This window comes from Artemia sp. Qi Xiang Cuo, chromosome 17 (assembly GCF_049724085.1).
Source record: "Artemia sp. Qi Xiang Cuo chromosome 17, ASM4972408v1, whole genome shotgun sequence".
Lineage (NCBI taxonomy): Eukaryota > Metazoa > Arthropoda > Branchiopoda > Anostraca > Artemiidae > Artemia > Artemia sp. Qi Xiang Cuo.
The window spans coordinates 2988283-3015390 of NC_142810.1; the positions used below are offsets into that span (position 1 = coordinate 2988283).

A 27108-nucleotide genomic window follows, 5' to 3' on the forward strand; every position below is an offset into this window, starting at 1 on the left:
TCACTAGGGGTGGTAACCCTAAACGAATTTTATGATTTTTAGGAACTTTTTTTCGAGGAGGCAGAATTTTGGGGAAATCCCCAAAAATTTCGGGGATAGTGGAAGCACTGGTTTTTTCAGACCAAATCTGCCAACAATTTACTAGGCCATGAAAACTGTCAAGTGGCATTACTACTGTGCTACCCACCTGTTTGCATAGTGCTTGTGTTATGTTTTGACAGCTTTTTTCTTGGCAAAAATTATTTTTACATGTAAAAATCGTATTTTCTGCCAACAAATTTGAAAACTGCCCTGTAGCATTGCTACCCAACTTTTTCCACGACAGACTACTACTTCTGTAGCGGGTACTGCTAAGCCTAAGAATATTATAATAAACCTCTAAGGAAACGTTGAACTAAATAAAAGCATATTATGTGCATACAGCTTGCTGATGCAGGCGTATCAGCAATATTTTAGAACGCTTTATCATACCAAGAACAAACTTCCGGGATAACAGGATTTCAGTTGACCAAAAGACAAAATGTATGTGCTGCTACTGCTATTGATACTGCTGCTACTACTAATAATAAAAATACATTCCCATTGATGGAAATGATGGTCTTCGGGGGGGGGGAGGGGGTTCATCTGGTTGCTCTCAAATCAATTTCGACTCTTGAAATGAGCACAATAGCTTCCAGTTGCAATTCAAATGAGCCCCATCTGAAGTTAATAAGATAACCCACTTCATACAAACCTTATATGCCTACAGGGCACAATTTACAGCCCTTGCCCCAGGTCTCTGTGGGGTGGTGTCAATCCTTGAGGCATTGTTATATGTTCTTTGGACTGTCTTGCTTTAAAATGGATATTTCACAATTTCAATCGGATGCGTTTCATCAATATGGTGTAGTTAAAGGGGGGGGGGGCTAGTTGGTGGCCTCTATCATTTTTGGCTCTCAAATAAGAACTAGAACTTCCAATTTTCCAACGAATGAGCCATCTCTAAATTTATACTACGATCCCTTCCATAAAAACCTAACATGCTCAGCCTTATTATATGATCTCACGACAATCTTGAATAAATGACTATCTCAAAATTTCTATTGTCTGCATGTCGGGAAAACACGATGGGGAGGGGCAGTATAACTACCTTCTGATCACTTTGACTCTTAAAAAGAGCACTAAACTTCTGATAACCTTTCCAATGAGACTCTCTTAAGTATATTCGACCACCCTTTCTATAAAAAGCTTATACGCTCCTTGGGCATTACTTACAACCCTTGCCCTGAGGGCTGGTTGTCAACCTCACAGACGTAATGGTGGGACCCTTCAATTATGCTGAACAAAAATTGCTATCTTAACGTTTGATTGGATGTATTGGGGGAAATGATTGGCGTGGAAGGGGGGGGGGGGCTTGTTGTCCTACTCTTAAAAGGAAACTATAACTTTCAATTTGCAACCAAATGAGACTCCTCTAAAGTCTATACAACTATCCTTTCCATAAAAACCTTTAATTCCCCCAGGGCATAACTTAAAACCCTTTGTCCCAGGCTTCGATGGTTTGTTTCAACCCCAATAGCCTTGTTTTATGATCTATAAAAAACCTAATATACTCACAGGGCATAACTTAAAACCCATGCCAGAGGGTATGCGTTTTAACCCTCAAAAGAAAACTACAACTTTCGACAAAGGAAACAGTAACTTCTAATTTTCGACCAAATGAGACTCCTTTAAAGTCTAAAACTGTTCTACATAAAAACCTTAAATTCCCCCAGGGCATAACATAAAACCCTTTGCCCCAGGCTTTGACGGCTTGTTTAAACCTCAATAGCCTTGTTACATGATCTTTAAAAATATATCTAAAAAATCCTTATAAACTCACAGGACATAACTTAAAACCCATTCGCCAAGGGCTCTGAGGGGGGGGGGCAGGGGTGATCACCCTCAAAATATAATTTCCAGAACTTCCAAATACGCTGAACAAAATGGGTCTCTCAAAATTTAAATTGGATGTATAAGGGAAATGATTGGCGTGGGGGGCTGGTTGCCTTCCAATCACTTTTGACTATCAAAAACGACAATTTCTAAACAAATAACTCACTTTTGAAGTTTCTACGACAGCTCCTTCTATAAAAAGTGTCTGGTATAAAACAAACAAACCAAAAACTAACAATAATAAATAAATTGTGTCATTTAAAGGAAAAGGAACCCTTCTTCCTTTAAACAATATGTATACAAATCTGAAAGCCAAACTTAAGCTCTCGCATCAGCATCCGAATCATAAAAAAAAAAAAAAAATAATCCTGCTGTCCTGGTTAAAAAAGGGGCTCGACAAGGGGCAATAACTTCATCTACTGCTTTTAATAATACATTAATCCAAGGGCAAGAAAGATGTAAAACAACTTGTGTCCTGCGATGTTTCGTTAATATCATATGCGGATGATATATTTAATTCAAGTCGCACTGTTTCGGGTATAGACGAAACTTTAATATCCTCCAGAATGATTATAAGCAGCTCGGATTAGAGTTGAAAAGTTAGAAATCCTGCTTTTTAACTGGAAATCAGTCCCCTATGGTTTTAAGATTGCTCTTGGAAAAACAAATGTTAAGCCGGTCCAGTTCATTACTTACCTTGGCCTTCCTATCGGTTCAATTCTAAAAGCAACCCGTTGACTGCTTATCGACCATCTACAGAAGCGAATTGGTTTTGCATAATGTAGAATTGTTTCGAATAAGTTGAGGTTCAACAGAAAAGTTTCAACTCGCCTTTATAATGCAATTGCACTCCCCCACTTTTTGTATGTGAGTCCTTTTTGGAGATTTTTTCCTGAGAGCGATAAACGTAAACTTCGATCTATTTTCTTTCAGTATGCCAAGTTTCTACTTCGTCTCCCGCTTTGGTTCCGAAATTCTTTTCTTATTAGGAATTATAATATAGCAGACCCAAGTTCAGCTATCCTTAATCAGATCTCAAAGTTCAATAATAATGTTAAAAGCCATCCGTGCTAGGAAATCCTTTGCCAGTAGAACTCAGAGCTTTTGTTTTCTCTATGGTTTAACTAGTCTTTTCTTGCTAGTGAGTATTACAATGTGTCTAAACTTGTATTTTTATGTATTTTGTCGTATATTTGTCTTGTTTATCTTTTTCTTGTATTTTTATGTACTCCGTCTCTTTTGTTTGATTTTGACAGGTAATAAAATATTATTATTATATCTAACACCAAAACTGGTTTCGTCTCTATTATTAAAGCCCAATAGGACTTATGCACCTCTAGTTTTATATTGCAAACAAATTGTTCTACGTACAAACAAAAGCTGTTAAATACACCAGCACAAATTAATCTCGTAATTTGTCCGAGTCTAGTATTTTCAATAAATATATGTTCTAAAGTAAAAACATAGGATCAGTAGTTTACACAATGTTAATCCATTTTCTGCTTGTTTTAAAAGCTTCATCTGTCGGGAAAGTTAAATCAGGAAAGCAATAAACATATTTCTATCTTGATTCAGAAAGCAATATAGACACTATAGCTCTAAGCTTTATTCTCGGGCTTCCAGATATACGGAATTTCCCAAACGCCTTTCAATTCAACACTGTGGAATCTGTTCTTAAATTTCAAATCAAGTTTAGTAAATGACTGCTTACTGGAATGAAAAAAGAGAAAAATTTTCATACTAAGATTAGTTTAAAATACTAAAATTTAGTCCTTTTCGAATTTCCAATCGAATGAGCCGTTTTCAAAGCTTCTACGACAGCTCTTTCGCTACAGTGCGCTGGTCTAAAAAAAAAATATATATACATTGTGCCAATGTATAACCTGGGGGGGGGGAGAGGGTTCAACCATAATGAAGCAACAGTCTACAATACAGGATTGTAAAACAGCCAAAAAATAGAAAAGATGAAGTTTGGTTCCCCCATGTGGGGGGGGGGGGGCATTGAATGTATTTTATTCAACAGAAAAACTAACAACAATAAAATGTATGGTATCTTTAAAACAGTACCTTTAAAACCTTCTGATTCCAATCGAATGGCCCACAATATTCACAAGATTTAACAACATAACACATCAACACTGTTCATGTAAGCTAGCAACTTTTTTTTATACTTATTCCTACTAGTACACATTTATTAATTTCATTCAGCTAATACTAAGCAATCTCTTTAAGAGATTGTTTAAATAATTTTTTAAGATCATTAAGCATTTTTGAATCGTAAATCATTTATGAGGAATATGTATACCCTTCATTGAATTAAATAAATAAAAACTTTCTTCAACTCATAGTAAGGAGCAAAATTAAAACGAACAAAAATAGCACCATATACAAAGGGGGTTTCCGACTTCTCAATCCCTTGCCCTTAGTCTTGAAGTTTTCAGTATCTTTAAAAAACCTTCTGATTCTAATCGAATGGCCCAACCCTTATGTTTAATGAGGCAGTCTTAAGCAACTGGGACAAAACGTCAAACTTTAGCATAATAAGCAAAGTATCGAGGAGGGAACAGCCCCTCTCATATACAGAACAATTTCTGTTCTTTCAAGTTTGAATACTGCTCATACATTTCAGTTGATAAAACTAGATCATTTCTTCAAATAATGCGGGGAAATCCACTTCCCTCCTCTGTGGAAAATAAACTTTTCCAAAGAGAAAAATTCTGAGTCTGTTGATCTTTGAATAAATTTTGTATAAGTGATTAAAGACTTGAGACATTCTCAAACTGACAAAAGAACGAAATGGTCTATCAGTTTTGAAAGCAATTGGAGATTAAAAAGATGATTCAAAGATAAAATTAATTTTCCTTAGAACCCAATAATAACTCGAAGAACAGAAGATTGAGTGGCTAGCTGACACACACTCGAGAAATTGGTGTTCATCTGTTGAGAAGATCAGCACTGCCGGTCATGGAATGGGGATCAGCAACGGCAGTTTGAACTAGTGCCGTCTAGTTTGGACTAATCTAGTGGTGGATCCTATCTGTTCACTAGATCAACTTGCATTAAAGTGTTATGCTGCAAACACTAAGACTTATTTCAGACGAAAGCAGTTCTCGCTTATTCTAGAAATAAAGAGCAGTATCTTTGGTCCGACATATAATGCATCCAAGCAATTCAAATACTTCAGTGAAGTCTTTGGAAAAATTCTTTGAAACAGGTAAAATACACCCTTTTTCAATCTTTAACAGTGCCTATGCCTGAGAGATTCAGCTCAAAAAGTAAACTCAGTTCAAGGCTTAGTAATGCTGTTTCTTGGGGCTAGCATTGACCTTTGCATAAAACGACGGGATTTTCTTCAGATTGCTGAAATAACCAGATGTAACTAATATTTGCTAACTATATAAAACAAGTTTTACGATGGGTAATCAGAAATTTGGTGATTTTATATCTTTAGACAGTTTATATCCATGTAAACAGATGCAGTTTAAAAACGATTTCTGAACCTTTTCATGTTTATTTCCTCCTCCGATTGAAGTACTCCACTAGATCCCAAGAATTTCTATTTGTAAAATTTCCATGAAGTTGCTTCCTATTCAACTGTACCTTTGCCCCTCTAACATCCCCAATTGTCTAGATACAACCCTAGTTTATAATGTATTAAAGGTAACTATTTGGTAAAAAAAAAACTACTTTCGTACTTTATTAGTTCAGACAGATAAGAGAGCAAGGCTTTAACCATACTTACCCACCCAATCACCTGCCCCCTCTCACGCACCTTGAAGGGCAACCAGCCTCCTCTAACGCACCTTTTCCTCAAGTCCATCCAATCAAATTTCAAGAGAGCCATTTTATTCAGAATAGTTGAAGGGTCCAACCACAGCCCAGGAGGCAAAGGCTGTAAGTTATGGAATTTGCCAATTGTTTTCACATAGTATTTTTCATTGGGATGGGTGCGATTTTAACCTTTGCTGCCCAAAAAGGTCAATGGCAGTCAAGTAAGACTTTCAGGGAATATTGAACTAAATCAAAGCAAACGATGTTCATGCAGATTGTCAAAAGGGCTTAACTGAGAAGTGGCTTAAGGTATTAAGTTGTAGCTTTCATGTAAAGATGAGGGGGATTATCAATTGACTCAAATGCAATATGTACTACAACAACTACTTTTTCTATTGGGACTGTTACTATTTTTCTATTTTTCGACTTTTTCTATTTTTCTATTGGCAGCTGTTAATATACTTAGCATCTTAATATACTTAGCAGCTGTGCTAAGCATATTAAGAAGAAACTTTTAGGTAATATCAAAAGGGAAGTGGGACTAAATCAAAACACACGGTTTGCAAACAGTTTGTCAAAAGGATGTATCAACAATATGTTAGGAACAGATTAGAGCAATAAATCAAAATTTTCAGGACATGAGGATTTTCAACAAAATTATTTAGACTTTCAGGAATGAATATCAGCACGTATATTAATGGTTAATCTATTCCATTATATTTTCAGTAATCTTGGTTATGATGATTTTTTTTTATATTGCGAGGAATAAAAACACCTACCTCAAAATAAGGATTGTTTTCAGTAAAGCATAAATTATATTCTGGTCTTTAGAAGGCATGAGTAAAGAGGGGGGTGTCCCATTTTGACGCAACATGGGCACTTATTTTTGATAAACAAATTGGTTTTACACTTTTTTGTAATTTTTTTCCCCTGGGTGTATGTTTAAAACGATAAAATTTTAAAAAAAAGAAAGAAAAAAATTATTGGCAAATTTTCGGGAGCAAGTTTACCTTAAAATAATAATTTGGCTCGTATATGTAGTAATTTTACAATATAATTGAGTATTAACGATTTATGTCGAAAGGACTATAATTTTTTCTTAGTTTTTAAACCATTCGAAAATAAAGCTTTTTGACGTTTTTGAACCTAATTTATTTACAAACTAACCCTTTTCATTTCTTTTTTTGCGCTAAGATAAGAACCACAGGACCTGATTTTTCTTCTTAAATGGTTGGATACTTCAAAATCCTGATAACCCTACGTTTTGAACACTGAAGAATTCTATTTGAGCTGAAACTACCCATTTAAATAGATATTTTACCAGGCACTAGAAATTAGAAGGCAAAATAGGCATTAAGAGAGAGAAGAAAATAGGCACTGGGTCTGCTTCTGTAGTTTTACAAATACAAGATTTCCCGGAGATCAAACCTTACTTGTCAAAGAATAAGAAAAACCAGAAAGTTTTCACTGATACATAGAGCAATGCCTTAGTTCAGATCTGAGAATTAGCTTGCATGAACAGCTTTAATTCTTCAACGTCTATCTCAACCTCTTTCTACAAAAATTACTATTCCATCCAAATTTTGTATTATAAACTATTAACTATCACACTTCTTCCTACAATGGGTTGTTAGGTGATATTTCAGGTTCAACTTGTTTGAAAATGTTCTCTTGCATAAATTACATTTAAATGGTTTCTCACCTGTATGAAGTCTTCGATGGATATTTAAATTGCTTGATGAAGAAAAGCATTTCTTACATGTATTACATTCAAATGGCCTTTTACCTGTATGCACTATTTTATACTTATTCAAATGGCTTGATTGAGAAAAGCATTTTTTATATATCTCACATTCAAATGGCCTCTCATCTGTATGAAGTCTTTGATGGATATTCAAATAGCTTGATGTAGAAAAGCATTTCTTACATACATCACATTCAAATGGGCTCTCACCTGTATGCACAATTTGATGCCTGCTCAAGAGGCTTGATGAATAAAAGCATTTCTTACATATCTCACATTCAAATGGCCTCTCATCTGTATGCACAATTTGATGCTGTTTCAAATATTTTGATGAAGAAAAGCATTTCTTACATATCTCACATTCAAATGGCCTCTCATCTATATGCACAATTTGATGCCTGCTCAAGAGGCTTGATAAAGAAAAGCATTTCTTACATATGTCACATTTAAAGGGCTTTTCACGTGTGTGCACAATTTGATGCCTTTTCAAGCTGCTCGGTGAAGAGAAGCATTTCTTACACAGATTACATTCAATTATATTTTTTTGTGTGTGTATACTTTTATGTCTTTTTAATCTTCTGTGCTTTTTACTGTGCAAGCATGTTTTCTGATCTTCTAAACCTTTTTCATAAGATTTCGATTTTAATGAATTTGAGTGGCCGCTTACAGATGGATTCTGTAAAACGACTAGCATGTCACTTTCCTGCAGGTCTAGTTCAGACATTTTGGGCAAAAAGTGACCTTGTAACACTAGATGTTGTCTCATATCACCGATAGATTCTTTTAAACAAATAGCACATTTCTTTGTCCCTCCCATTTGGTGTTCCATGAAATGAACAACAAAATTGCTGTAATCACGAACTACTACAGGGCAGACATCACACTCTATTGGTGAAAGGTCTTCACAGCCAGTGTCAATGTGAAGATCTAGAATCAAAAGGGATTTCTCTGCTTTTCCACAGGAGCCGCAACGCCAGATTCCAACTGTTAATTCTTCAATAGCCTTCTCTGCCAGTTTTTTCACCCTCACGATCGGTTTAGGGCCTAAGAGTATTGGATGACTCACATCATTAGACCTGCACACAGTAGAATGCATCATCCCTGAAACAAAAGACAAAATATTGAAAAAATTTTTTTTTTAACTAAAATTAATAAATAAAACTAACGTAAAAACTGGTATTTTAGCACTTCAAACTCGACCGATATATGGGGCAGCCAATATTATCGGATCAATATAGGGGTCAGTGTCATTATCAGATATCGTGAAATAAATATAGGATATAATCCGATTTTTTTTTTCTTACCTATGTATGCAACTTATCCAGAGGATCATTTTTGATTGGTCACGTGGCCCATGTAAATACTTCCAGAATTCCTTCATACGTGCCGATCTATAAGCTTGAAAACACATACTGCTTTCGTCCTCCTTACTCAGGCCTTGTGTTCTTTTCTAGCTCATCGAAATATTGATAGGGCTTCTTGTCGTTTCTCTTGGCCATTTGCATTTTTTACCTTATTTAGTAAGCTAAATAGCCGCAACTTACTAAGTTTGCAGTCATTATCAAAAGGACCCATTTTCGAAGGCATTCGTTTCAGGACCCGAGCAGCCTCTTCATGGAGGATTTGTGACAGGCAGCCAGTAATTATTTCAGGGTCTGAATAGAGTTCACATAAAACCTTTAACTTATCCAAAATCTCTTCCGAGCACAAAACTTATCTTTCAGCGTTTTTGTTTCTTCATTAGTCCAATCTTGTCGTAACCGCATTATAGCTTGAGCTCGGGATGTACGACCAGAATGTGGGAGAGAAGGAACATTAAACATCCTGGAAAGTTGGAGAAAAAGTTTTATGGGAAAATGATCCGAACCCAGCACGCGGAGAACCTCAAAATCAACAACACAGGCAGCGAACTCCATACCCACCAACGCTTAATCTATAACACTGGCAATTGCCCTGGAAAAGCATGTGTCCTTACATCTACCTCTGTCCTTACCAAATCTTCCATTACGATTTGATAAACCATTCTCCTCGCTGTCGGGCCATAAATTTCTTCCCAAAATAATCAGTCTTTTAGACCTATCTTCACGGCTCGGGGGATTCAACAAGACATATTAAAAAACGTCCGCATTATCATCTGAAAAAAATTCAGGAGTTATCTCTAATACATTCGAAGTATAGGTATTAAAATCCCCTACTACAACCAGACGGTTCCCCGAAAACTTCTGTTGAATCAATCACATTTCTTCATGTAGTATAGTCCACGTGTCTTCAGACAAGTAAGAACTATTTTGTGGTACTAGATATATAGAACCTACAATTAAAAAAGTACTCTCACACTTAAATCTACCTTACTCTACATTCTCTTACAAGAAAATGGTTTCGCTTAAAAAACCCTTCTTAAAACATTATTTTTATTTAGCTGTGTAATTTTTCAACACATCGTGGCCTGGAAGCGGAATTGGCGTACTAGGTACATGTAAATTGAGTTATCAGTATCATCTAGTTATCAGTTATCAGTTATCAGTATAGTTATCAGTTATCAGTATCATCAGTTATCAGTATCAGTATAGTTATCAGTTATCAGTATCAGTTATCATTATCAGTATCATTTATCAGTATCAGTATCAGTTATCAGTATCAGTATCAGTTATCAGTATCAGTTATCAGTATCAGTTATCAGTTATCAGTATCAGTTATCAGTATCAGTATAGTTATCAGTATCAGTATCAGTTATCAGTATCAGTATCAGTTATCAGTATCAGTATCAGTTATCAGTATCAGTTATCAGTATCAGTATCAGTATCAGTATCAGTATCAGTATCAGTTATCAGTATCAGTATCAGTTATCAGTATCAGTATCAGTTATCAGTTATCAGTTATCAGTATCAGTTATCAGTATCAGTTATAAGTATCAGTATCAGTTATCAGTTATCAGTATCAGTTATCAGTATCAGTTATCAGTATCAGTTATCAGTATCAGTTATCAGTATCAGTTATCAGTATCATTTATCAGTATCAGTTATCAGTATCAGTTATCAGTATAAGTTATCATTTATCAGTATCAGTTATCAGTATCAGTTATCAGTATCAGTTATCAGTATCAGTTATCAGTATCAGTTATCAGTATCAGTATCAGTTATCAGTATCAGTTATCAGTATCAGTATCAGTTATCAGTATCAGTTATCAGTATCATTTATCAGTATCAGTTATCAGTATCATCTAGCGTGAAATTTTTTGCTCTTTTTGAAAATTGACTCCGTTTTATCGTACCGCACTCCCATGCAATACTAAGAGTCAAAACCATTTTGACATCAATCAATCAAATCAATCAATCAATCATTTTATTAATACTAAACTATATTACAAACGTAAAGAAAAATTATTTAGCCCATGAAGCTTGGCTTGTTGTGGGCCTTACAATACAATAATAAAGTACTAAGACAACCATAAATATTACTCTAAATCAAACAATATATATGAAATAAAGATTAAAGAGAATAAACAATACCATACAATAAAAAAAAAAAAAAAAAAAAAAAAAAAAAAAAAAAAAAAAAGAATAACGATATATAAGGGAAAAATACAAAAGGAGAAACACTAGGAAAAGAGCAAACAGGGAAAATAAACGAAGGAGAGAGAAATTACTAAACTGGAAATACACGACGAATAACTGCCTTTGCAGACAGAAATAACGGGACATCCGGTGAGATTGAATTCCAAAATTGAATTGATTTATAAACAGGAGACCTCTGGGCTGCTGTAAATGAACGTTTGGGCAAAATAAATCTACAAGAAGAACTACGTAGAAAAGTAGAGTACCTACCTGAGCCTGTCCGTGAAAAAAATTGCTGTAGAGGCGGTGGAAGTGTACCTAGAAAAGCAGAATGCGCTAAATAAAGATTACTTTTACTCACAATACGATCCAGCGGAGATATTCCAGTATCATTATAAAGATCAGAGGAAGGGTAAAGCCGAGGGAGAAGAAAAGTAGCCTTCACTGCCCTATTTTGGGATCTTTGAAATGATCAGAGAAGAGATTTATTAGTATTACCCCAGACAGAGCAGCAATAAGAAAGGTAAGGATATATAAAAGCATAATAAAGAGAAAGCATAACATCTGGGGGAAGAAATGAGTTAACCCAGTGCAACATTGAAGACTGGCGGAAGATGAGGGAACGGGTGTGAGTTATATGAGGTTTAAAAGAGAGAAAACAGTCAAGATATACACCAAGAAATTTCACCATAGCAGCTTGCAGTATAACATCATTCCCATAACTCAGGATGATTGGCTCCCTTACGTCTCTCATACGATAAGGGGTCCTGAAGTGTACAATGGCACTTTTTTTGCTGTTGAGAGTCATACCATTTGACCAGCACCAATCTTTTACTTTATCAAGAAGACGTTGAGCTAGGGAAGTGGCAGATGGCAAGTCCACTGCAGCAATGAAAAAGCTACTGTCATCAGCAAAAAGAATAGGGTGCACAAGGGGATGAAGACCATCAACGAGATCATTAATATAAATTAAAAACAAAAGTGGTCCAAGCACAGAGCCCTGTGGGACACCCTTCAATATAGGCAAAGTAGTGGAAGAATTACCATTAACTGAAACATACTGAGATCTTCCCGACAGATAAGACCTTAACCATTCTAGTGGGACTCCATGCACTCCAAATGAAGATAGTTTAGACAAAAGAACAGAGTGGTCAACCATATCAAAGGCCCTTGAAAAGTCAAGAAATAGACCCAAAACACACAAGCCCTTGTCCAGATTAACACGCACAAACTCTGTTGCATCTGAGAGTGCATACGAGGTCGAGAAAGTGGGACGAAAACCATACTGATAGTTAGTTATGAGAGAAGGTCCTGCTGTTGTGTTAGTGCTAAAAACAAATGAAGAGAGTATACAATACACTACTCTTTCAACAAACTTGGAGATGACAGGAAGAAGAGAAATTGGTCTATAATTTGAAATTATAGATAAATCACCTTTTTTATGTAAAGGTAAAACATTTGCAACTTTAAATAAATGAGGGAAAACACCAGAAGAAAGAGAGAGGTTAGTTATGTGTGAAATGGGGTTAGAAACAAACTGACCAATTTTTTTAAGAACATTATTGCTCAAACCAAAACCATCAACTGAACGGCTACTTGGAAGCTGGGAAATAATACTATAAATCTCACTATCACTGCATGGGGAAAGGAAAAATGACTTTTCTGCTATGGGAAAACTACTTACTCTATTCTTGGGTTGAATGGGAACTGAAGGAAGAGTGGTGAAATACAAATTGAAGGCATTTGCTGAAGAATTTTTATCCACAATAGATCCATCAGCATTTATCCACAATAGATCCATCAGCCATAGAACTGAGGAAAATATTTTTCTTGTCAAGCCAGAGACTGAGAACAGAAAATTTCGACCACAAAAGCGCATTTAATCAGTCGAAAAATGCTTCACTGCTTCAGATTTTGGAATATGGTGCCTAACTTGCATCATTTTAAATCTGTTGGAAGCATATTTGACTTATCAGATATTCAGGTTAAATTAGATCTTGCAGGGATGAGTGCAAAAAAAAAAAAAAAAAAAAAAAACGGAAATTCAGAAACATTGTTACCAGATTGTGTGAATTTTGCTCTTCAGAATATTAGAACTCAAAATTGGTAGGATTCAGTCTTCATTGACAGATTTAGGCACCATATTCCAAAATCTGAAGCAGTGAGGCATTTTTCGACAGATTATATGCGCTTTTGTGGTCGAAATTTTCTGTTCTCAGTCTCTGGCTTGACAGGAAAAATATTTTCCTCAGTTCTTTGGTATGTCAGAGAACTAAACAAGAAAGGGAATTAAACAAGATCTAACTAAAAAAATATTTGCTAATATCTAAGATGGTATTTTACATTACTTTCTGGCTAATATGCTGAACTATTCCTTATCAACAATAGAAACTGTGATTAAAAAACTAAAAAAAGAAATAGGTACTCAGTATACTAGTCTTGCAATATAGATAAGTCATACAAAAACGTGGAAGTTAAGGGCGCATTCGATAAAGATAACTAACAGATAAGATTTTCTAATGTAGAACTAAAGAGAAGCATGATCCTTGAAGGTCTATTCTCTCCAAAATGTCATTTAAGTAAGTGACATCAAAGTTTACTTCTTTATACAATGTTTTCAAGACATTGCAATTCTAAGCTTCAAAAAGATATAAATTCTCAATCTTAGTTATAAGAACAAAATGTTTCGTAGCTTTCAAAATATAAATTATAACGACCAAGTCAAAGATAAGAAATTAGACTGGCCGTTATTAATGCAACTATCTATAAAGTTACAGGCTAAACATAATGTTCTGAGATTTTGTCATGAAAAAGAAGTCGAAGACATACATATGAGACAAAATTGTACTTGGCATGGATTTTCAACAGTTCCGATTATTATTTTATTTGTGTTTTTCTTTTAATGAACTTAGAGTTTAGTTTTGTACATTTTTAATCATATACTGTATTTATCTTCGACTAGTATTCAAGATCATTTTCAAAGTTAAACAGTAAGCCCTCCTTCTATCGCCCAAAATTTTCTCAAGAGTTTCATCTTCATTTTCTTTTCATTGGATGGTTTTTTAATGTCATACTTGTCAATGGTAAAACTATTCAGCATAGCGGGTGTAGGATCAAGGTCCCTGCAGCACTTTCCCTGTCACTTTAGCCTAAGTCGGATGGTCACAGTGGAGTTAAGCATTTTAAGGTGCATCCTGTTTCGAATTTTGTATGACAAGATTCATAACAGAAAACACTCTCTCGACAAAGGGGTAGCTGATGGGTAAGCTTAAGACAGAAAGAGCTGCTTGAGCTATGTCGAACAAAGGTAAGCTTTTCCCACTCTTCTATGTATTTTTTTTTTATCAAAATTTGAGTACTCTCCCATTTAGTTTTTCACGCGGTTAATTGAAAATTTTGGTCATCATGGAGCCTGGAATGCGATATGAGAATCCCTACGGGGTTCTGAAAATTACACCTGGCTTTATAGACAGATTCCTGAATCTGTCAGTAGAAGTTGTCAGTAAACACTAGACTTTAAAATTTTTAGTTTTATCATTTTTATTGTGAAGGCAAAATGCGCCCACTTTGCGCCGCATTTTTTCGACATGCGCAAAATCGGCGCAATGAGCCAATTTGAAAAACTCCATACGCGATCAACTAAAAAAAGCGCCCAAATGCCCACCACCTGGCAACTACGCTTGGAATTTGACTACGTTTAATAAAGCCGGCAACATTTTTGACTTATTAGGCTGCAAAGATGTTCCATCTTTTGACAAGATTGGATTTTAAAAAATCTAAGGGCCTTCATTTGACTTCTTAAACTCTTTTCTTGCAATCATTTCTTTGTTATGCTCTGATCAATGATTTAAGGACTCTGACGAGATTGTCATCAGATTTCAATAATATTCTGTTTGCAGTTAACTATACAATTTAAGTACTTTGATAAAGCAAAAATAACTAATCTGTGCAGAAATTGTAGAATCTTGGATACACTTTAATGGGTAGAAGAACGGGACTATAATTATCCCCGATATTTGTAATGAAAAAATAAATGAATTTTTCAAGGATTTTGGAATTCAAAGTGCAATGATATATTTTAAATTTGATATCAAGCAGACGAAATAGCTAAGACTGGTAATAAGTGAAGTTCAAGAGGTGATGATTGATAACGAACAGATTAATCAAGTTGCCGGCTCAATTGGTTTTGCTAGTTTTACCCGATCCATATACTTTCTTCCTTCGCCATCTTTTAATAGCCCAATAAGTAAATTCACTGCAAGAGTCGGTAAAACCGCTGCATTTACTATATTATATTGGATTATGTCACTATTTTAATGTTGTTTATTTAACCAAGTGGAAAATTGGGGCACCTTCTGTAAAATCAAGGCAGCAGTCGAAAGAACTGCTGCATTTACCGACCAAGTTCAAAATTCCTGTAGATTACATGTCAGTATTTTCGTGGTCTTTATTAAGCCACCGAGAATTTGAGGGGCGTCGGAAAAATCGTGGTGCAGATCGCCACAATTTTTGCTAACTTTATGTTTACCTAGTGACCAAAAACATTAGGAGGGGGGTCCCCCGCATACGTGACGGCCCCGGTGGCAAGAACTTGTTTATGCCTCTTTGAGTCATTAATCATACCTACTTGGCTCGCAGTGAAGATATGAGAATCAGGCTTCCCTTTTGAAAACTTATCTATATATTTTATTAAACTTACTTTTTGCTGTACAAATTACAACACAAATTTATAAACTCTTCGTAAGAATTTACCAATAGGCCCACTGTGCCCTATGGGTTTTAATATTCCCTAAATTTAGAGGATTTCCCAGAAAATCTTGCAAAAACGGAGCAGCAAAAACGCCAGTTCCAGACGCATTTCCTCGATCTCAACCCTTCTCTTTCATCACCTTTCCTCAATTCTTACGCTAATTTTTAGATTAGCAATTAATTTTTTTTTATTTCAGGGCCAGCACTTAATTTTTTTTCAAATTCAGACTTAAATGCTTCCTTTCTAAATACATGCTTGTCCTATCAATAAGATGTTGTCGCTTGTTCATTGATTATGCCAAATAAGCCAAATAATACAAAAAAAATAAAAAAAAATATATACAATATTTTAGTCTCAACTAAAACAATGCTCATTGCCACTAGGGTTCTCATGATGGAACCATATTTAAGCCTTGGGGGAGGGGTTCAACCATAATGAAGCAATAGTCTAATATAGAGGATTCCAAAATATAGAAAACATGAAAAGTTTGGTTCCCCCATGTTGAGGGAAACATTGAATGTATTTATTCAACAGAAAAACTAACAACAGATTCACATATTCAACAGAACAACTTAACACATCAACACTGTTCATGTAAGCTACCAACTTTTTTTTTATACTTTTTCCACTACTAGTACACATTTATGAACTTAATTCAGTTAATAACAAGCAATCTCTTATATGAGAGATGTTGTAAATCATTTTTTGAGATCATTAATCATTTTCCAAGGGTAAATAATGTTTTAGGAATATGTCTACCCTTCATTGAATTAAATAAATAAAAAACTTTCGTCAACTCAAAGTAAGGGGCAACATTATAAATTCAAACTAACAAAAATAATACCATATACGAAAAGGGATTGCCCTCATCTCCATCCCTTGCTCTTCACCTTAAAGTTTTCAGTGCTTTTACAAAACCTTCTGATTCTGATCAAACGGCCCGGCCCTTATGTTTTTGAGGCAGTCTTAAACAACTACAACAAAACGTCAAACTTTAGCGTAAAAAGCGAAGTATCGAGGAGGTAGTAGCCCGTCTCACACACAGAATAATTTATATTCTTATAAGTTTTAATACTGCTCCTAATTTTCAGTTGAAAAAACTTGTCTTTTTTAACTTGTTTGATAATTTCTTCAAATGATGCCGGGAAATCCACTTCCCTCCTCTATGGAAAATAAACGTTTCCACAGAAAAAAATTCTGAGTCTATTGATCTTTGAATAAATTTTGTGGAAGCGATTAAAGACTTGAGATAGTCTCAAACTGATGAAAAACTCAAATAGTCTATCAGTCTTGTGAGCCATTTGAAGATAAAAAAGATGATTTAAAGATAAAATAGAATTTTCCTTAGAACCCAACAATAAAAGGAAGAACAAAAGAATGAGTGGCTAGCTGACAAACACTCGAGGCATTGGTTTTCATCTGTGGAGAAGATCAGCACTGTCGGTCGTGGAACAGAGATCAACAACGGCAGTTTGAACTAGTGGTGCCTAGTTTGGACTAATCTAGTGACAGATCCTATCTGTTCACTAGATCCGCTTGCATTAACGTGCTATTCTACAAACATTAAGACTTATTTCAGACAAAAGCAATTGAACAGAAGACTGCTCATAAGCTTTTTGTAACAATTGCTGTCCAGCTTTTACTTATTCTAGAAATAAAGAGCAGTATCTTTGGTCCAACATATAATGCATCCAAGCAATTGAAATACTTCAATTTTATGATTTTTTTAAACTTAATTTACTTATGTATTTGAGTTTTGTAATAGCTATTTGTTTTATGTACCTAATTACACGCCTAATTCACACTTCAGAGTAAAATCAACACAGAAAGCATAAAGAATACTTAAAACATATATGGATATATACATGTAGGCTATTTGCTTGGCCCAAGAAAGGCGACCAGAAGACAGCTTTCTAGTAACCATTAAAACGTGACTCACCCAGATTTATTGCTATAAGTCAAACGAATAGTTTGGACTATCCCAGGAAAAATTCTTTGAAACAGGTTTAGGGAAACAGGTAAAATACACCCTTTTTCAATCTTTAAAAGTCCCTATTCTAGAGAGCCTCAGCTCAAAAGCTAATCTCAGTTCAAGGCTTAGTAATGCTCTTTTCTTGGGGCTAGCATTGACCTATGTACAAAACAACGTGATTTTCATCGGATTGCTGAATAACGAGGTGTAAATAATATTTGCTAACTATACAAAACGAGTTTTGTGAACAAGTTTTGAGAACTTTAGTGGTTACATCTTTAGACAGTTTAAATCAATGTAAACGAATGCAGTTTAAAAACGGATTCTGAACCTTTTCATGTTTATTTCAGTTTATTTCCTCCTTCGATTGAAGTACTCCACTAGAACTCAAGAATTTCTATTAGTAGCATTTCCATGAAGTGGCTTCCAATACAACTTTACCTTTGCCCCTCTACCATCCTCAAATGTCTGGATACAACCCTAGTTTATAATGTGTTAAAGGTAACTATTTGGTAAAAACAAATAAACTCCTTTCCTGGTTTAGTAGTTCAGACAGATAAGAGAACAAGGCTTTAACCCTGCTCACCCACCCAATCATCTAGGATAAATAATACACCCAATCACCATCAAAGGCTTCAGAAAGACCGCATTGATTGGAAATCCAAAGAAGTAATGCCCTCTTTGAGAGTTAAAAGCGATAGAAGGGCTAGCAATCCCCTCTGACACACCTCTTCCCCCAAGTTCATTGAATCAAATTTTTCAAGATAGCCATTTTATTCAGCACAGTTGAAAGGTCCAACCACAACGCCCAACGCCCAAGAGGCAAGAGGCGGTCCAACGCCCAAGAGGCAAGGGCTGTAAGTTATGCAATTCGCCCATTGTTTACACATAGTATTTTTTGGGGGGATGGGGGTGATTTTAACCTTTGGTCCCTAAAAAGGTCAATGGCGGTCAAGTGAAGGTTTCAGGGAATGTTGAACAAAATCAAAGCACACGATGTTCATGCAGATTGTCAAAAGGGCTAAATTCAGAAGTGGCTTAAAATATTAAGTTGTAGATTTCAGGGAAAGATGAGGCGGATATCAATTGACTCAAACGCAAGATGTACACGCCACTACAACAACTATTATTTCTATTGTATCTATGATTTCTATTTCTATCTAAAATTTCTATGTACTTGAGAAATGAGGTACTTGCTTTTTGGCCCAAATTAGTTCCTGGATGAAATGTTGCTAGTCTTTGAATTTTTAGGGGTGCCAACTTTTAGAAAACTGCACACGTCAGGTGTTGCATTCCAAGCGTGGCCAAAGTGTCCCAAACATGGCGAAACCGTACCAAGTGTTGCAGGGATTATGCCAGTCTTGGCGGAACTGAGCGGCATATGTAGAAATCTTCTATCTACCCGCTGGGTCTCCCAATGATAGACCCCCCCCCCAGAACATTGAAAGCGGTACAGGCTATATCGAAGATAAGTCCATGCAATGGATAAACATTTTCTAGATACGGCATTGCTTCAGAGGATAGGGAATGGTTATTAACTATATATTATTTTCTCATTTTAAATTGTAGCCTTTTGTAATCTTGGGGGCCTTCGATGATTTTACTTATTCGAGGCAGTTACCTTAATAGGAACTAGGTATTTTTTTTAACCTGCTCAATCATGTTTGGACAACGCTTTATTTTCATTCCACCATAATAGCGTCTATATGACGCTATTACCTCCTAGTTCTAGGTACCTCCCTAATACAGTGTTTACACTGTAGCTAAGAGCCTTTAGTCCATAAAATTTTTAGTTAAAATCAAAAGGGAAGTTGAACTAATCAAAACACACTGTTTACAAACAGTTTGTCAAAAGGATGTATCAACAGTATGTTAGGAACAGATTAGAGCAATAAGTCAAAATTTTCAGGGCATAATGAGGATTTTCAACAAAATTATTTACATTCATGAATGAGTATCAGCACATATGCTAATGGTTGATCCACATTTAATCTATCTATCTATCACATTGAATTATTTTTTCAGTAATCTTGGTTATGATGGTAATTTTTTTTTAATTGTGTGAAATAAAAACATCTGCCTCGAAATAAGAATTGTTTTCAGTAAAGCATAGGTTATATTCTGGTCTTTACAAGCCATGAGTAAGAAGGGGGGGAGGGGTCCCATAGGAATACAGAATGGACACGGGCGTTTAAGGTTTTCGTGCACTAAGACACCACAGAACCTTGTTTTTATTGTTAAATTGTGTAATAATTCAAAATCCTGATAATCATGCGTTTTGAACACTAAAAAACTCTATTTGAGCTAAAATTACCCATTTGAAGATATTTTACCCGGCACTACAAATTAAAAGGCAAAATAGGCAGTAAGAAGGAATAAAATAGGCACTGACTCTGCTTTTGTAACTTCTATCTCCACTTCTGTCTACAAAATCCATTTTCATCCAAAGTTTTTATTGATAACTATTAACTATCAGACTTCTTCCTAGAATGGGTTTTTAAGTTTCAGATTGGGTTTTATTTCAGATTCAGATTTGAAAATGTTCTCCTTCATAAATTACATTTGAATGGATTCTCACCTTTATGGAGTCTTTGGTGAATATTCAAATTGCTTGATGAAGGAAAGGATTTCTTACATATCTCACATTTAAATGGGCTCTCACCAGTATGCATAGTTTGGTGTTTTTTTAATTGACGTGTTCAATAAAAGCATTTCTTACACATCTCACATTGAAATGGGCTCTCACCTGTATGCACTATTTGGTGCTTTTTCAAATAGCTTGATGTAGAAAAACATTTCTTACAAATATCACACTTAAATGGGCTCTCAGCTGTATGTACAATTTGATGAGTTTTCAAATGTCTTGAATAAGAAAAGCATTTCTTACATATTTCACATTTAAATGGGCTCTCACCTGTATGCACTATTTGATGTTTTTTCAAAATGCTTGGTGAAAGAAAGCATTTCTTACATATCTCACATTTAAATTGTCTCTCACCTGTATGCACAATTTGATGGTTATTCATATGTCTTGTTTAATTAAAGCATTTCTTACATATCTCACATTTAAATTGGCTCTCACCTGTATGCACAATTTGATGCTTATTCATAATGCTTGGAGAATGAAAGCATTTTTTACATATCTCACATTCAAATGGTCTCTCACCTGTATGTACAATTTGATGGTTATTCAAATGGCTTGATCTAGAAAAGCATTTCTTACATACTTCACATTTAAATGGGCTCTCACCTGTATGCACAAATTGATGATTATTCAGATGGCTCGATCTAGAAAAGCATTTCTTACATATATCACACTTAAATGGCCTCTCACCTGTATGGACGATGTGATGCTCCTTCAAATAGCTTGATCTAGAAAAGCATTTCTTACATATATCACATTCAAACGGCCTCTCATTTGTATGCACTATTTGATGCGTCTTCAAATGGCTTGGCAAAGAAAAGCATTTTTTACATATATCACATTCAAATGGGCTTTCACCTGTATGCACTATTTGATGCGTCTTCAAATTACTTAACGTAGAAAAGCATTTCTTACATATCTCACATTTAAAAGGCTTTTCACCTGTGTGCACAACTTGATGCCTTTTCAAGTTGCGTGATGAAGAAAAGCATTTCTTACATAGATCGCATTTATATATATTTTTTTCTGTGTGTATACTTTTATGCCTCTTTAATTTTCTATGCTTTTTGCAGTCCAACCGACAATCCAAGTATCTTTTCTTATCGTCCAAACCTTTTTCTCCAGATTCTAATTTAGATGAATTTGAGTAGCCGCTAGTGGAAGGATTTTGTGAAACGACTAGTGATTCATTCATCTGAAGGTCTAGTTCCGACATGTTTGGTGAAATGTGACCTTGTAACACTAGATGTTGTCTCATATCATCAATACATTCTCTTAAACAAATGGCACATCTCCTTGTCCCTCCCATTTGGTGTTCCATGAAATGAACAACAAAATTGCTGTAATCACGAACTACTGTAGGGCAGACATCACACTCTATTGGTGAAAGCTCTTCACAACCAGTGTCAATGTGAAGATCTAGAATCAAAAGGGATTTCTCTGCTTTTCCACAGGAGCCGCAACGCCAGATTCCAACAGTTAATTCTTCAATAGCCCTCTCTGTCAGTTTTTTCACACTAAGGATAGGTTTTGGGCCAAAGAGTATTGGCTGACTCACACCATCAGACCTGCACACAGTAGAATGCATCATTCCTGTAGTAAAAAAAAATAATTAAATTTCTTTACCAAAATTAATAAATAAGAAAAACGATCTAAAATAAGAAAAAATAATTAGAAACTAGCATTATAACAATTCGGGCTCAGCTGATATTATCAGACCTATATGGGGGTCAGTGTCAACATCGGACATCAGGAAATAAATATTGGATATCGGCCGATTTTTTTTCTTTCGTTTTTACGTAAAATATTAAGGATATTGGACCCGCTTTACTAAAAAAATTTTTTTTTTTACATTTCGTTGGGATATATTCAATATCTAACTCTGACTGTGGTGGAGATAGCAGCAGAGGAGAATCAAATGAAGTCAAAGTATATTCGTTGTCAATACACGTTGTCAATGTCAGCATTTTCTAAAATATTTGAGAAGGCAATTTATAAGAGGATCTATGACTTTCTTAAATCGTTTAATTTTTTCACAAATTCCCAGTTTGGTTTTAGGTCTGGACACAATACTGAGCACGCTATCATTGCTCTCATCCAATATATTCATGAATGCTTAGATAGAGGTGAAATTCCAGCAACAATATACTTGGATTTTAAAAAAGCATTCAATACAATATCCCATTGTATTCTTTTTCGTAAATTGGATAATTGTGGTGTGCGCGGACTGGCGTTGGTTCTATTTAAATCTTATCTTGATAAGAGAAAGCAACGAATAGATGGAGGTAATTTTCTCTCTTCGCCTGTTCCTCAGTCTTCCAGGGTTGGGGTGCCTCAGGGCTCTGTCCTAGGTCCTCTGCTTTTTCTAGTTTATATAAATGATTTTCACCGCGCTTTGGCAATCCCATGTCTCAGCACACATTTTGCTGATGATATGGCAGCTTTAATTTACGAGAGGAATGATGAGGAGTTGGAGGCAAAACTTGATACTGCATTTTCCAATGTTCTTGAATGGTGTTCTGCAAATTTTATTGCTATGAATTTATCAAAAACTAATTTCATAATTTACGGCAGGAAGTCAAATATATGCCCTCGTATTACCCGAGTTACTTCTTCAAAATATCTATTATCAATATCTCGGGTGAATGTGATAAAGTAACTTGGACTTATGATTGATGAAAGATTATCTTTTAAAACACACATTCAAAATATACGCTTAAAGATTTCAAGGTATGTTGGTTTAATGCGGAGGTTGAAGCATTATTTGCCCTACTCTGCTTTACGAAGCATTTATTTTGCTCTGATTCAGTCTAATATTAATTATTGTTCTCTAGTTTCTTTATCTACATTTAAAAGCCATATTAAACCAATACAGATTTTACAAAATAAAGCAGTAAGAATCCTGAAACTTTTTATTTCATCACCTATTTCACTTCCAAATAAGTCTTCTACAGCATCTTTATATACTTATTTAGATATACTTCCAGTTTCTCAACAATTTACTTTTGGAGCAATTATTTTCAAATTTAATTATGACATTAATAAAATTTACCGCCATATTACCTCAATCAAAGTTTGTTCTCCCGATCACAAGATTTACATCGTTATAACACGCAACAAAAAAAGAGTATCTACATTGACAAGTATAGTACTTAGAGATCTAAATTCGCCCCGTTTGTGTCAATAGCCCGGTGCTGGGATGCTCACAAGGATTTTATTGATAAATTTTTTTCTATCCATTTACTAAAAAGGAATCTTAAATTTCATTTAGTTCAGGATTATTTTTAATTAAGTGTCTTTTTAATATGATTAAGTTATTTATTTGGATTGTTGTTCTATGTGAATGTGGGCCTCTCGGCTATCTTTTAGTATGAATTTATATTTAATAATATTGATCTCTCTTTTCTTTTTTATATATTTATATTTATATTTGGATCCTGGACTAGCTGCTACTTTCATATTATTGTTGTATTATTGTATCTTTGTGTCGTAATTATCTTTGTATTGTACCGTAAAATTTTTTATTGTATCTTTGTCTAGGCCTAGTTTTTCGAGCTTGTCTCCCCATGGGCCTATATCAATTATATACATGTATATGTTAATAATAAAATGATTGAACTTGAACCAGATGCAGCATCATTTAACATTTCTGTTTAATGAATGTTCACTTGTGTGGATGAAAGATTCAATTAATTAAAACCATGACATCCAGTCAGTGATACAGCTAAGGAGGAGGAGGTCCAAGGTCTCGGCACCACATGTCAACATATTGGAAAATTTACCAATTTATCTTGGAAATATAGCTTGTGTACGCATTTGTCAGAATACTGAACGATTCTGTCGACACATTCTTGAAATTCCCCCACCAAACTTAAAACCCGAGCCGCACCCTTGCATCCAAACGAAAAGGAGTAGGCAAATAAAGTTTGATTGACAGCCGATTTGATAACATCCTTGCAACTGCAACTACAGAGGAAAAAGAGTCAGTAGGTACTATTAATCAGCAACTGGGACGGTATATGAGTAAGGTTGCCATCGGAAGGATACAAAGCAGTCTGTTAGAGTGGTGGCAAAATGATAGCGCAGAGGGGGCTATACGCTGTGGCAAGCATTATAGCTTGGCAACTGGGGCAAGCGTTGCCCCATTGTTGGACTTATCAAGCACTTTCCAGCAGGGCCGTATCCAGGATTTTTGTTCAGGGGGGTTTTACTAATTTTTTACTTTTTTTTGGGGGGGGGGGGGGAGTTACTAATTTTTGACTCAGTTTTCGACTAATTTTACTGATTTTTACCTAGGCTTTACTAATTTTCGACTTATTTTCCAGTCGGTCAAAAATTTCGGGGGGGGGGGGGAGGGGAGGGGGTTCAAACCGGGTAACCCCCCCCCCTGGATACGGCCTTGCTTTCCAGACTAGAACTCTATTTGGTTTATTATAATACTATTATAATACTTAGAACTTTATTCATAGTTTTTTCTAAATATTTCTTTTTGCCTTATTTGAAATTCACAGTTAATTATTGATGCTGTCCTTTGGTGTGTAATAGACCAGGGAGGACCATTTAAGCATGAAAATGGGCAAAAAATACAAGGTTTAAACTTTAGGTAAGGTTTTTTTTCTAGGGGAGAATTTATTGACAAATTACATTGGTATCGTAACACTACGATATTAAAATAGTAATATCGTTAGCGCGCCCAAATAATCCATATCTGTGTAAGTGAAAGATAACATGTAGGTGAAAGGTTTGAATAAATAATTTTTTCGTCAAGCTCTCCATGCCGAATGTCTATCTTTCTCCAAATCATTCGAGAATAGTTTTGTAGAATTTAAATAAAAAAAAACTTTTATTTCGACTTGACATTATATTAAAGGTGTTTCGTTTTTATTCCAGAATTCAAAAAAATGAATTGTATAATAAAACATATTAGGTCCATCTGAATTTAAAAAAAATAATATTATTTTTGAATCAGAATTCACATATTAATAATCTTCCCGAGACAGCTGAATCTTCCGGTAGTGACAGTTTAGTTTAACACCGATGAACTAAAAATAATATTATCAAAACTATCATTTATTATTGATAAACTCATAATGCCAGACAAGAGTTAGCTTTCTCACATTGTAAATAGTTCTGAAAAAAAAAAGGAAGTCCCTAATGAAAAAAAAATAAGCGACAAATAATCCAGTAATTATGTTTTATTTAATAATTAATTTAATTTAAAGTTTAATTCTATACTTGTGTATCTTTAGTCTTGTTTGAAATTTTTCTCTGAAGCTGCATCATGTTCGACAGAAAATTGGTCTTCAAAATGCAACTTTCTAGTTACTTAAAAAGAAAGTTTTTAGATTAATGTTGAGAGGCTCAAGACCCACATTTAGCATTATATTATTTCAGTACTTTGTATTTAAATTCCTTTGATCTACTTGCTTACGAATCGAAACGTAAACTAAGCCTTACTATAGACTTTTGGCAATAACACTTAATGACTTATTTTAATGTCAAAATATTTTTGGCAATACCATTTAAATACTAAAACCGTGAAAAACGTTTAGCTCAAGTAACCGCACTTCCCAAAACCCATCAATACATTTAAGAACTTTCTTGAATGATTGTTTTTTTTAACTGAAAGTAGACATAGTTACAGAAGAGGACGACGGATTTCTGAATATCCGATGATACTTTTTGGAGAATAAAAAGGGTGAACACACTATTTGGTAGTTTATATATCCTGGAATAAATTTCTGGAACTGGAACTGGTTTGTTAGGTAAGAAAAATCTTTCGAAAACTTATCCTTAATAATCCTGAATTTAAAGTATCACTGATAATTCCAAATATACCTTCGTCATTTCTATACAGTTCCTGTGAGTCTGTCTCAGATGCTATATCCAATGAAATATCCAAAGGTCGATTTTGATGCTGAGATGAATGAATATAACTAGAAGTTTCTCTCATCGTTTCAGTATCAATTGATAAAGCAGCTTCAGCTTCTACAAAATAAGAAGAAATAACATATAGAAAATCAATCTATAATAAAATTGTTTGAATAATTTACCCAGACAGAATGAAACCCACAGAGCACACAAATATCAGTTTACAATTTTGAAAAATTAGATATAAGAAGATGCAGGAACAAATTCAAGAGTGATAGATTTGATTGTTACGAACCAAGTTTCAGAAATTTAGAGTTTTATTCACAGATTTTCATATCCAGTAGTTAATGTTTATGAATAGAAACAGATTCATAGTCACTCAAAACTAGAGTGACCAATTAATTGGCACTTTGTCATTTTGTACAACTTATAGCCTATATAAAAAAGAGTGTACAACATTAAATCTTAAAATCGTTTTGTATTTAACGCTATTAACGTTATTAACATTTTTAATTTAAGTAAAAACTTACAGTTACGATATTTGAAGCTATATGTAATGTTTTATGCTTTATCTTAACAAAAATAAAACCCCCGGAACAAGTTTTTTTTTCTGTATCATTAAAAACTCATTCTTTTAATTATACCTTGATAGTCTCTGTCAACTTCCTGGGAGTCAAATTCTAGAAGTGACGTGGAAATCCTAGGTGAAACAGCCTCAGGGAGATTTTGATGTTCTGCTGATAGAGGAGAATTTGAAGTTTCCATTAGGGTTTCGGTGGCACTTGTTGAAGGATCTTCAACACCTACAATAACAAACAAAAATAAAAAGGAAAAAGAAACCCTAAAAAGCTATGAAAATACAATCTCAACAAATTACTCAACAAATTA

At 34.7% G+C, this 27108-nt stretch overlaps 2 protein-coding genes and 1 pseudogene across 3 annotated transcripts in view; 1 reads left to right on the forward strand and 2 right to left on the reverse strand.

Annotated features, from left to right (window-relative positions):
- The window catches only part of LOC148941796 (uncharacterized), a 539516-nt gene that overhangs the window by 195367 nt on the left and 317041 nt on the right, over window positions 1-27108 (forward strand). The window lies entirely within an intron of this gene.
- Window positions 7284-8525, reverse strand: LOC148941799 (uncharacterized). The gene has a single exon (XM_089103580.1). It carries the CDS (start codon window positions 8523-8525, stop codon window positions 7284-7286), a length of 1242 nt encoding a protein of 413 aa, XP_088959706.1.
- LOC148941800 (uncharacterized) lies at window positions 19167-26336 on the reverse strand (annotated as a pseudogene). The gene is made up of 2 exons (XR_016143178.1): window positions 26188-26336; window positions 19167-21942 (listed from the first exon to the last, which is right to left on the reverse strand). The product of XR_016143178.1 is annotated as an uncharacterized LOC148941800 (transcript).